Source organism: Lissotriton vulgaris, chromosome 2_1 (genome assembly GCF_964263255.1).
Source record: "Lissotriton vulgaris chromosome 2_1, aLisVul1.2, whole genome shotgun sequence".
Classification (NCBI taxonomy): domain Eukaryota; kingdom Metazoa; phylum Chordata; class Amphibia; order Caudata; family Salamandridae; genus Lissotriton; species Lissotriton vulgaris.
The window spans coordinates 2,032,744,477-2,032,758,072 of record NC_141687.1 but is presented as its reverse complement, the minus strand read 5'-3'; the positions used below and the strand labels follow the sequence as shown (position 1 = coordinate 2,032,758,072).

Here is a 13,596-nt window from a genome sequence, read left to right as displayed (position 1 = left end):
GGGCTGCTTTATAAATACTACGGGCATCAGCCTCGTAATGCCTACGCCACCCACGTTCCAATGATCGTACTTCACCTAACTCTACTTTCAAGGCTAGTGAGAACCAAGGGGCGCTCTTTTTGTTTTTAATACCACCTGAGTTTAGGTTCATTGGGTGTGACTGCTTACTTAGTGTTTTAATCCACTCGCAGAACTGCTGATTGTCTATCGAGGTGTACCCAGATAGTATGGGTTTACTCTCTCTTACTTTTTCCAGAAGATCTGGCTGGATAAGTAATTGTTTCCAGTCGGGTTTATGGCTTTCCACTGTTCTTCTTATAGCTTTCTCTGGGGCATCATGTTTAAATACAAGGTCAAAAGGAATACATTTGTGGTCTGACCAGGTTTGGACAGAGGGGGGTTTAATGGCCAGAATGTCTGAGTTGGAACAAATACTATCTAGTATATGGCCTGCTATATGTGTGGGTTCCTGAGTCAACAGAGTTAAGCCAAGGACACTAATTATATCCATAAAACACGTTACCCCTGGTTCTTTAGGGGAGTCTAAATGGAGATTGAGATCCCCTAGCAACGTGAAATGGGCAAATCTGAGCATAAGATCGCTCAGTAAATCCCCAATGCTCTCCAGGAATTCTTTAGGTTGACCTGGAGGGCGGTATACCAGGGCGCCAGAAAACGTCAAGGAGTCATGAATGTTTAGACAAAAGGCCATAGCCTCTGCCGCCTTAATGTCTGGCAGTTCATAAGTAGTGCATGTCATAGTGTCACGATAAATAATCGCCAGCCCCCCTCCCCGTTGCTCCTGCCTATCCAGACGCTGGATTAGAAACCCTTGCGGGAGGGCCACTGCTATGTCCGGATTGCACCAGGTCTTTAGCCAGGTTTCAGTGATAAGGAGCCAGTCTAAATCTCCCTCGGTAATCAAGTCATAAATATGTTGTACATTGATCTTGCATTAATAAGCCCCCCTCGTAAACCAATGGGTCGTGGCTTCCCTTTGGATGCTAGCTCCGGGCAAAATGTTACCTTACAATGTTGACAGCAGACCGGGCCATCCCATGTGTCAGGTTTCAAAACATTATGGCAGTGAGTAGAAAGATTATTCAAAGAAAGAAGACATGCCCTAGACAGGCCGGGGCCTCTAATAAGGGGGACATTACGCATGGCCCCTGGCGCCTTCTTGGCGCTGACGGACGCAGAAGGGCAGGCCTCTGGCATGACTCTGGCGTGGGTCCGGCGCGTCCGCTACGCGGAGGAATGCCGTCCCCTTTTATACTCAACTAGAGCGCGGCAGAGCGCTTAACACCCCCAAAATGGCCGCTGTGGAAACTTCGTCTGCTCGGGACCGATCTCTCAGCGTCTATGCTCAGCTGAGAGCGGGTAAAACGCTTCAAAAATCAAGCTAAAATGCTAAACACGAATTAAAATACAAACGCTTATTAAATCAAGCAGAATACAGTTTTTACGCTAAAAATGCTCAAAGTAAAGTCTTTAAAGAAGGACCTCCCGGCTTCCGCCTCAGGAGGGTGAAAATTGCACAGCTTTGCCGCGTGTCTGGACACACAACTCGACTGGTACTGCAGTTGGAGGCCGGATCCCCACGCAACGGCCATTGACGCTTTTTCCAGGATTAGAGCAAGGAACTGGCCTACACCTTTCCGCCGTTCGTAATGATAATGCGACTGACGGATCGGGTATGGAGGCAGGAGACGGATCTGGTAGTGGTTACCCCGATATGGAGATCACAAGCATGGTATCCAGCGATAATGGAACTTTCTTGGGATTTTCCAATCCCACTACCCCTGACTCCGATCTTCTCGGGATCCCCAGAACAGTCCTCATCCGCTGGTCCTAGCAGGATATCTCCATCTCATGGCCTGGAGGGTTACAGGCAACAATGGGAGGTCCGGGCCCTTTCACGAGCCACTGACTCCCTACTTGCCAGAGCATGGGCAGACAGTAAACAACCAATATCGATCTGCCTGGGCCAGGTGGACGGGCTGGTGTGTTCAACAACAAGTCGATCCCATGGAAGCAGAAGTTACCCAAGTCTTGAATTTCTTGGCGAATCTGGTTTCCCAAGGTTTTGCTCATCGGACAGTGAATACCTTTTAGAGCAGCAATTTCCGCAGGTCACCCAGTGGGAGAGGATCTGCTGGTCTCTAAACTTTTGAAAGGAATAAGACTTTCAGTTCCACCTGAACACAGGTATTCTATCTTTTGGGACATTAATAAGGTTGTTTTTTTATTTAAGTCCTGGCCCTCAAATAAGTACGTATCGAGGAAGCAGCTATCGGTGAAGATAGCAATGCTACTATGTTTGATCTTGTGTCGTCAAGCCTTAGATTGAGAGTCCTGGATATTACAGGTAAATTCTTCACCTGCGGATGGGGTAACTTTTCACATCACTTGCCGAACTAAAACACATTCTAAGTTGGTTTCGTATTTGGCCTTTCCACAGGTTCCTAAGTTATGTGTGGTGCGGGCCATCAAAAGTTATGAGGTGGTTACGAACAAAAACCCCATAGAGTGGTTTCATCTCCTACCATTGCCAAGTGGGTCAGATATGTCATGCAAGAAGCAGGTATTGATACCTCACTATTTGGAGCCCATTCAGTGAGAGGTACAATGGCCTCTAAGGCATTTGGAGTGGGAGCCCGTCTTAGGATATCCTTAAGGCTGCTGACTGGTCTTTGGACTCTACTTTTAAGACCTTTTATTTTAAACTGGCTCCTTCCCTGGCAAGCATAGTGGTGAATAAGCTTTAAACCAGCCTAATCCTCGCCTCTGAGTCCACACAAAGAATGAAAAATTTCCTAGCTAACGTAAAGGAAGTTTCAGTTCTATTAAGGGCACGGAGGCGAGGATTAGCCACCCTAACTGTTTCAGGTAGTCTGATTTACCTTTGCCTCCCTATTGGATGGCCAACGTACATTGATTTATGATCAGGAAAGATTAGTTGTTTAAAAGTTGTTTCATGTTGTTTACCTTGATGGAAATGTAAGTTTTTTGTTGTTCTCCATCTGTATGGTTATGCTTCAAACATGCGTATCACGGATGACAAACATTCTGTTCTTTGATTCATTTAGGTTCGGAGACTAAGCAAACAAGAGTGACCCAAATGAAAAGACACCGCCTATGCAGGAAGAAAGAGGAGCATATAGAGGCTACAGGGACTATTGTATCGGACTCTGCGTCGTAATTGGATGGACTGTTCTAGATCCTCTCCCTTTTGTTAATTGGAGTTGTAGTTTTTTGTTGATTGTTTATCTTGAGAAAATAGCTGCTGGAGAAAAAATGTATTAATAAATCAAAGAGAGTTACAGCCTAATCCTCCCCTCCATGTCCTTAATAGAATTGAAACTTTCCTTTACGTTAGCTAGGAAATTTTTCATTTCTTAGACTAATCAACCATCCTCTTAGTTGGACTTTAACTTATTATATTATTATATCATAGGTTTTACTCATGTATAGAACAGACGACCAGAAACTCTTCTCTGAACACCAGATCTTATTGCTGATCTTTGTATTCCTATGACTGAACTTCTTGTTTTCCTCATACTGGTATGCCTAAACTTCTTTAGGAGGTTGGGTGGTTATTATGGAACTTTATAGTATGGTGCTAAGATTAATGAACCTTAACTTGATTGCTTATTTGTAATAAACTTGCTTAACTATAGCTAGTGATTCCTGTTCCTTATTGTGTAGCCAAATGGGTTACGCTGTTAATTGAAATTGATTGATGTAATTTTAACTTCCATCACCTCTCAGTCGGGAACGAAAAGGTCCATTGAAGGATGAATGCAAAGAGGGTTGGCCTAAAGCGCTGCAGCACAACCTATACCCCATTCCTATGAACTAGAGGTCAGCTTTCTAAAGGCCAATGTATAATATCAAACATATCTAAAATAGGTACTACTTATATATTTCTTTGAAGTAATCAACTATACTCAATACCCTCAAACTCAGTGCTCTATATGACTCGAACCACTTATTGAGCACAGCATATCCTGTACACCTACAAACCAAGACATATGAAATATAAAATATAGAGGTGATACTTGCACATTTGGCACTCATTTCAACCACTTACAAATATAATTTGGTTGTTATGCTAAGACACCTAAAGAATTGCTGCTAATACTTATCCAATTGAGGCTTTAACTTTTGAGCAAATGTTTTGTAATATTCACTATACACCAATAAGCTTCCCAAAGCTCTTGTGTGGGAGGATGTCTAGCCACAATGGAAAGCAGGACTTAAGTGGTATCTAGAATTGCTAAATTTTATAGGTTCTACATTTCTTTTTTTTTATTGAGGTTTTTGCATTAGCATACAGCATGTGAACATACCAGGAAATCAATGCAGAGAGACACTTCAATATAATAAAACAACACAAATAAGAAATAAAAACAACAATAGGTACATTCCAGTGATCAGAAGATGTCACATATGCATACGGATTACTCTGCATTTGCTACGTTGTTGAACATTTTGGGTACTGCGGTTACTCATCAAACACAGTTTCACACAGAGTCACACAGAGTCAGCAGCAGACTGAGTCAACAAATACTCTCTGAGGTGCCCAAATATCTGTGGGTCCAGATGTTGTCAGCAATTCCTCAGCATAGAGGTCCAGCTGCTCACGGCAGAACACCATATCCTTAACCCAGTTATCAACTTTCGGAGCAAGTTTACTCTCCCACATGAATAGAACTCGCCTCTTGGCGAGCAATAGGGCCACTCTCACAACCCTTCCTATGGCGGCTTTTAGATGAGGACATATCCAAGGAGGCACTCCAGGGGCGTGCAGTGTAACATCTGTCCTGTCATAGTGTGTATACGGGCTATAACGTTCTTCCAGTACGTGAACACAGGGTTACATTGCCATGCAAGATGGAGGAAGTCAGCACTGTTTCGGCCACATCGCCGACAGTTGTCCAAATCCCTTAAACCCATTCTATGTAATTTAACAGGAGTATATTACACTTGATGTATGAATTTGAAATGAATAATTCACAAATTACCATTCGGAGTCAGGCAGCCAGTTAGCATGCAATTCTGTTCCAATTCCTTTGGCTTGATTGGGGGAGTCACTATAGTATTCCAACATTCCAGGCTTTTATCTGGCCTATGGACTGTTTCCTCCTGCACCCCCTTGTATAATTTGGTGATCAGTTTTTTCTTAGTTGGGGCTACTAGCAATAACTGAAGTGACTTAAGTGTTTCTGGTTCAGTATAGTGGTCTTTTACCGCACACTTCAACCAAAAACATGTGTACTGAAAGAGCGGGGTGGGATTCTGGATATAATGTAGGTCGTCGCCTGCAATATACCTTCCCCCCCGGGTAAAGATCGCTCGTGTGTGATTCCAGCCTCCTTTAAACCAGTTATGGGACCACTTTCGTGTGTGACAGTTAAAGCTGGGCGTCCAGCGAGAGGTAACACAGGAGCATATAAAGGAAGCTTGTGTGCGCGCTTGCCAATCGCCTGCCAGGCCGTGATAGTGGTGTCAATTGTGTTGATCTCCATCCTGGGCGTCTGCCTACGAGTATGTGTGATGACACTCCTCAAAGACACTGGGTGAGCTACACCCTCCTCCACAGCAACGTGTGGAATAAAATCATGGGATCTGATCCAATAATAAGTGTATTGTGCCTGCGCGCAAAGATAGTAGACGTCGAAGTCAGGAGCAGTGAACCTCCCCTTTTCCTAGGCAAGCGTTAATGTAAACCAGCTAATTCTAGGTTGTTTATCCCCCCCTTATTAATCTCAGCAACTGGGTTTGCACCGTTTAAAAAAATGGTTTGTCAATTGGATTGGGATATTACAAAACAGATAAAAGAACCTAGGAAGTATGACCATTTTAATTACTGTTACACGATCCGCCAGGGACAATGGCAAGCGGGACCACTAATCTACTTGTTGCACCAGGGTGTTGTATGCTTGGCCATAGTTCTCTTTAATCACATCAGGATCCTGGCGCACCCACACACCCAAATATTTGACCGGCTCCTCAGACCATACCAATGGGTATTCTAACTGGGGTGGGGTCGTGGCCAACTTTAGAGGAATGATAACGGATTTTTCCCAATTAATCTAAAGCCTTGAAATAGGCCAAATTTAATATATTCCTGGATAATCGGGGATAAATGAAGTTGGGGATCGCGGATAAGTAGGACCATATCGTCCGCGTACAAGGAGATCCCGACCGGCCAGTGATTAAAATTAAGGGCAGCGGCTCTATGACATTGCCTTATCTTACACGCTAGAGGTTCCAAAACAAGGGCGACAAGAACAGCCCTATCTGGTACCACGTTCTATGTTAAAAGGTTCTGATGTGATTCCACCTATGTGTATCCTCGCCGAGGTGTCAGTATATATGACCTGTATCCAGCATGTCAGAATAAGGGGAAATCCCAGTCTGTGTAATGTGCATCATATACTTCCACTCTATGGAGTTTTTGCAGCATCCAACATGACTGCAGCTGCAGATAAGTCAGGGTTGAGAACGTGGAACATAGCAAAAATAGTGCGCAGATAATGTGAGTTTGAATGTTCTGGGATAAACCCAGATTGGTCCGGGAGCACTAGAAGAGGCATTAGAGGTTGTATTTTCGTGGCCAGAATCTTCGGTAAAATTTTGGCATCCAAATTTATCAATGAAAGTGGGCGATTTCTTTTTTAAGGAGGGTGATGATCAAGGCCTGACGCAAGGAAAGGGGAGAGTCCCAGCCTCATGGGCTTCTGCATACATGTCCAGTAAGTGTGGTGTGATGAGATCCGAGTAGGCCTTGTAAAACTCCGCCATCAGGCATGGGGGCCTTATTAGGTAGAGAGAGAATAGCCTCTCTAACATTGGTCTCGTCTATGGGCTGACTCAAATATTTTCTATGGGTGTCCGAAAGCCATGCACAGGCCGTATCTGCTAAGTATTCCTCCATTTCTGCATTATCCATCCTGCCGCGTGTAGTATACATAGATGAATAAAATTGCTGGAATTGACCCACTATAGCGTGTGGAGTGTAGTGTGCAAACCCATGAGTATCGATGATATGGTCAATTGGGTGATTGTCAGTATTAGAGCGCAGTTTTTCGGCTAGATTTCTACCCTGTCTCTCTCCTCCCCATTGGCCCGGGCCACATGCCGTATAGATAGGTATCTTGCCTCGGTGTCAGCTAGGTCATTATATTCCACTATTAACTCATGAATATGCGCCAGGGTGTCTGTGGCCGGAGAGTGCCGGTATTGTTTCTCGTGGGCCACCAGAGCCCGCTCTGTTTTGGTCAGTTGGCCTTTAATTTCTTTCAGGATCCCCGCTGTGGTACCTATGCACACACCCCCGTATTGTCACCTTAAACGCTTCCCATAAGATGGCCTGACTATCCACTGAGCCCACTGACCCAACATTTAATTCAAAGTAGTGTATAATAGCTGTTCTTATAGTTTCGTTGTATACCGGATCTAGCAATGCCTCAGTCCTAAACCTCCACGTGAAAGGTTGGTGAGGATTTATGGTAATGCAGATGACAAGGACAACAGGGTTGTGATCAGATAATGTGCATGGAAGCGTGTGAACCTTTTCTACTCGCATATTAGCTTGTCAAATGTCTAGCAAACCCATTTCTGCCATGGCATCCCTGACACACTGAGCAACTTTGAGCGTGCGCGCACCTGATGGGTTGGATTTATCCACTTGCAGATTGAGTTGGGTATTTAGGTCACCTCCCCCACAGGACCGCAGATTCAGGCCAAGCACGCAACACATTAAACATTTGTAGAAAAGGCGTCAGGTTGTCCACCACAGGACCAAACATATTTACCAATGTCACTAGTGCCATTCCCAACTTGCCCTGCACCATTGCCCATCGGCCCTCAGTGTCTGTACAGGTATGTACAGGTTGAAATGGTACTCCCTCTTTAATGAGGATAAGAACGCCCCTGGAGTAGGTAGAGTATGATGAGGCCAAACGAAAAGACGCCCATCTGTGTGCTCTCCTTACTTCCGCTTGTTTGCTCAAGTGGGTCTCCTGCAAGAAAGCGATCTTCACAGCATTTCTATCTAACTGTGCTAACACTTGTTGAATCTTCTTAGGGGTGTTCAGACCACGAATATTCCAAGTTATGCATTTGTACATTTCTCCCATTATTTATACAGGTAAGCTAATCGCCTCATATAGCATTGCAATGAAAAAACCTTTGCCCTCCCCTACCCACTTTAGCAACCTCAATTTGCCAAAGATTTGCCCAAATTTGCCTTCCAATATAAACCATCCCAACATAAACAAAACAATGTGATGTATCAATTTGGGTATACCCATTGGGGGACGTAGCGGGGAGGTCCACTCCCAGATCTAGTAGGGAGGGGGCCGCCAATAAGGCATTGAGTACCGCTACAGATTAGCCATCTTGCCAAACCAGTGGATAGGGGAGTGTTGAGGAATGCTGGATGCAGGGCTCCACGTCTACAGCGATAAACACATGAGGCATAGCCCTACATAGATAGGGAGCACTCCGGACTCGTGAATGTCGGAGCTGATAACACCCAGCCAGCAGTGAAATATGAACAATCATGACTTCAATAAGAAACAACAAACCTGGGCTTCTCCCCCCGAATATGCAGTATGCGGCCAACACATTCCGTACATTTAGCAATGTAGACATGTAGTGCAACTCTGTTCTACATCATGGCACACTAATTTACAAATAGTCATGGCTAGATGGCATAGCCCAGGGCCCCTTACTACTCAGTCGTCAATGTCTGAAGTATGAGCCGGAGGCCTCCGCTGCCGGCAAAGGGATCTGGCATGCTCCATTGCCTGCTTGGGATTCGTGAAGCTGGATAAAGCATAGCATAGGGATCTGTTCTTTCAGCAGCTACTTAACTCCTTGAAACTCCTTTCGTGCCGCCTGTACTGTAGCTGTAAAGTCAGGATAAAATGATAGCATATTGCCTTGGTAGTTGATTGTACCCTTTTGACGAGTGATACGCAGCACAGTATCTCGGTCTCTAAAATATAACAACCTGGTGATGTTTGGTCTTGGGGGGAGGGGGGCCAGGGGGTCGGCACACAACCAGGTATCTGTGCACCCACTCTATGGCAAACATTGACAATAGGTTGTCAGCACCGCAGATATCTCGCAATAATGTCTCCACGTCGTGTTCCAGGCGCCCAACATTGGTGGACTCCGGAAGGCCTAAATTGCGCACGTTATTGCGCCGAGAACGCGTTTCAATGTCCTCATTTTTCGCCTGGATGACAGCCAGGAGTTTTGTGATGTCGGAAGTCTTCGTAGTAACTTGCTGGAGGCCATCCTCGGCATCGGATATACGCTGTTCAGCCTTTCCAATCGGCACTGCCTGTTTATCCAATTTTGTAGAGAAATGGTCCATCCTGCCATTAAGGGCCTCAATTTTACCATCAATGACCTGCAAGCTGGCCTGTATGGCAGATAATGATTTTTCGAGTGCTATGGGGGTCGGGGCTGATTTTTCTCTGGCTTGCCCATGATGCTCACAGCATAGGAGGCCCTGCTCAGATGTAATGCAGTGCTACTCATAGTGGGCGTATATGGAGAAATTGTGCTTCGTGTTCACAAGCTGTAAACCTTTTATCTGTGCATGCAGATGCCAAATTATAGTGCGCCCGAGCATGCACGGCAGTGTCTCTCTCTACAAAGTAAAAGCACTCCCTTCATCTAGGGCCAAGCAGTAGTGTTCCTCGGCCCCCAGCTACTAGCGTCCTGTGACAGAAGAAGCGCGTCATGTGGTGCCTCCTCCTCCCCGCAAAGTGACTCAATGTAGCGTCAGTGTCCACCACCATAACCCCAAGGACTAAAGTCGCCTGCGTCAGTTTTCCATCTCTCGCGGCAGCAGGACTCGAGTGGTGATTTTCTAAGTTGGAGAGATGAAGCTGCGATTGCCCAGAACACGTGTTCCCTATATATCCAAGCTCTGATGTGCTCTAGCCTCGCTGCTCACGGGCTCCCCCTCCATGCAGCACATTTTTGATGTTATGAACCGGTATCGCACCGGCAGCTCTACGACCATATGGCGCACATAGGAAGGGCATCCGTGCGCTGTTCAATCCAGGGACGTCGCCTGTAAAGGGAAAGCAGTAGTCTTCAGCACGTGCGGGGAGCCCCTCTGCAATTATGTCCCAGCCTTCGCAGACTCTTCGTGGCCTACCTCCTAGGCCAACGCCGGCCACTTGCGTTGTTTCAGGCCTCTAGCTGCGATTCAGGGATATCACATGCGCCCACCTCGCCGGGCTCCGGAAGCCATCCTGCGTCGTCAGGAACACACCTAGTGTCTCCGCTGCAATCACTGCCACCCACGTTGCTGTCCGGCCCGTCCCAAGCACCCCGGTTGGCTCAACAGTCACAGCTAGAGTGTTTGGGAGTCGTCACAGCCGGGACCCCGCAACCGCCATTACAATCTTGGCAGGAGTGCGCCGTCAATCCTTCGTCGCCTCCCAGAGTAGCTATGCCGTCAATAGAGACACCACTAGGGCGCCTGCGATGTCAGCATCACCCCTGCATAAAATGTAGAGGTAGATGACTTGGTAGAGGCAGGATTAGTTTGGCGGCCGGCAGAGCAACACTACTGTGCGGCCATCTTGCCGAACGCCAGGCCACCCCCCCGATAGGTTCTACTAAATGCACTAAAAAAGACACTAGTTTTAACGGTTTCCAAATGTTCATAGGGATATACCACACATTAACCATTTATCATATATTTCCCTAAAAATACTCAGCAGAGAATTGATAAACTCTTCATAAAGGCATTTTTAAATCCACTAACAAAGACACTAGTTTTGACGGTTTCCAAATGTTCATAGGGATATACCACACATTACCCTTTATCATATATTTTCTTTAAAATACTCTGCAGAGAATTGATAAACTCTTCATAAAGGTGTTTTTAAATCCGATCTCATCTTTACCACTTTAACTGCTCCTGCATAAAGGTACAACTTCTAACTAGATTTTGCAAAACTATCCTTGGGGTGCCCTTTTGTAAACTTTCATTTAAATCATCTTCAGTTGTAGCCAACATTACACGCCTCCTGAGCCTTAAATTACGCATTGCTGCTGATTTCTCAGACACCACATGCACATAAAGCAGGTTATACATTATATATAATTTCAGACCAACGATCCCGCAAGCAATACTTACTGGCCTGACTCGGGGTCAAGGCCTCTAGTTTAAAAGGTATATTTGTGGCAAAAGGAGCTGAACCTATAAGGTGTCCGCCAGTTTCCAGCACGAAGTCAAGGGAACATTTACCTCTATATGGGATACGCAAGGGGAGAAGATGCTACCCCACCCCCTCCCCCCCCCACCCTCCCCGACGGTCCCTTTGGTTCCCCGAGCAAAGGCTGTTGCAGGGATATTTATGAACAGGGCTTGCAAGAGCAGATTTGACGAAATAACCGTTTAGAAATATATTACAATGCAGGCACAAACTTACCATATGCTGTTCCATTAATAGAACATTTGTTGAATGTCATTATGTTCTGGGTGAGTGTTCCTGTCTTGTCAGAGAATACATATTCTATTTGTCCCAATTCCTCATTCAGTGTAGTAGTCCTGGCTTCAGCAGGGGTTCCATTTTTAGAGCAATACATTTTACGATCCCAAAATATGAAGTAGCTGTGGCCAAGTCGTATAACTTCCATGCTTAAAAAAAGAATGTATAAATGTTTAAATTTATTTAACTAAGATCAGATATGTTAATGCACATGAAGAAAGTTGAATTAGTTTGTCTGCGCTTCAATCTTCATAAAGAAAACAGTGTTTAACGGAGCAGAGGAAAGGTTAACAAATTACGTAATAAGTGTTAATATTATCCCAAACCAAGGTGATTATTTTATCAACCACGAAAGGCTCAGTTGGCCTCGAAACTGCTCTGTACATTTCTGGTCAGGAGCAAAATGTACTGAGCAATATTTCTAGCTTGCAGAAAACAATTTACCTTCTAGTGTCACTTCCTTACATGATTGGGTGATCCATTGCCTAACTACAAAAGTTCCTGAGCAAGTACCAGAGACGGCCCTCCTCAGCCTCAGGCCATAGCATCCACAATTACAAGTTGGGCAGAATCGAGTTATTTCTCCTGTCTGACACCACACATAAAACTGAAGGTCTGAGTTTATTTCCCAAGTACGTGGCATCTGTTGTACAGAAAGGACCGGTTCACTGGTGACTGTGGAGCAAGACTAGGTAGTCGCCACATTATTGTCTGGATCTGCACTAACATAGCTGTTGGTCCTGAAGGGATTCATTCTGTCTTCCATGAAAAGTCAAAAGTCCAACGAGGCAAATGGACTGTGTCTTTTTCATCTTCCTAATCTTCATCCATTCACTACGAGCTTGCTCTGAATGAGTTGAGAGGCAAATAGTCGCAGAAGGAGGACTTGAATTAAACTTTCTCATTCAAAAGCTCGTAAAGGTCAGTTCAAAAGAAAATTGAAGCACCTGAGTAGAATGCTGATACTGCAATATTTCATTGGGAGGAATGCATAGATAACCAGAAACAATTTACTGAGCAAGTCTGCGGTGTTGGGAATGAAATGCCTCTTTGGACTGCAGAGCGGAAGGGGTACTGAAAGTCTATGAAAGTATGAACCTGACCACGAGGGCTCCAATGCATGGTATTGATTCCTGTATTTGTTTGTTTGTTTCTTTGAGTGTTAGTTTTATGTAGTGAGAACTTGATAAAAAGTAGAGACTAATGCCCTTAAAAGCAAACGCAATCAGAATATGTACATACATGTGAACAATGCAATACTAAGAGAAGAAGAAGGGGAATAGTCCTATGCCAGGTGAAGATTCCAGGACGCTGTTTAGAGAAGCAAAACTATAGGAATATGCAGAAAAAAACAGAGTTAGAGTGAATGATGCAAACCCAAGGGAAGGAGACAAAACAGAGAGGGTAACAGGAAACACAAGAACGCGAGGGTCACAAGGAGGACGAGAGTATGAGGAGTGACTAAAAATAGTGAATGATTAAAATACTATCCACCCATGGTCTAACAGTGGCTACATGTAATGTGTTGGGGCTCTGTGGTACAAGCGCCCCTCCCCTCCAAATCCAAACATGGAAAAATAATATTGATTGGTGTATGTCAGCTGAAAGGTATGTTTATGAAGGACAGGGGCTCTAAAAAAAATGGGAGAAGGTCTGAGGAGTATTAACACCATGTAGAGGAATACTGTCAATCAATCAATCAATCATCGCATTTATATAGCGCGCTACTCACCCAGAGGGTCTCAAGGTGCTGGGGGGGTCCACTACTGCTCGAACAGCCAGGTCTTGAGTTGCTTCCTGAAGGTAAGGTGGTCCTGGGTCAGGCGGAGGTGGGTGGGGAGGGAGTTCCATGTCTTGGCGGCGAGGTAGGAGAAGGACCGTCCCCCTGTGGTGGCTCTTCGGATGCGGGGGACGGCGGCAAGGGCGTGGCTGGTCGATCGAAGCTGGCGTTTGGGAGCGTAGAAGTTGAGGCGGCTGTTGAGGTATCCTGGGCCTTGGTTGTGTAGGGCTTTGTGTGCGTGGGTGAGGAGAAGGAAGGTGATTCTCTTGCTGACCGGGAGCC

At 45.4% G+C, this 13,596-nt stretch overlaps 1 protein-coding gene across 1 annotated transcript in view; it reads right to left on the bottom strand.

Moving 5' to 3' along the window:
• ATP8B4 (ATPase phospholipid transporting 8B4 (putative)) overlaps nt 1-13,596 on the bottom strand; it is a 3,619,152-nt gene that overhangs the window by 2,021,407 nt on the left and 1,584,149 nt on the right. Inside the window, exon 12 of the mRNA XM_086958264.1 lies at nt 11,475-11,683. Coding sequence (XP_086814390.1) covers nt 11,475-11,683 — 209 coding nt within the window. The remainder of the gene's footprint in view (nt 1-11,474; nt 11,684-13,596) is intronic.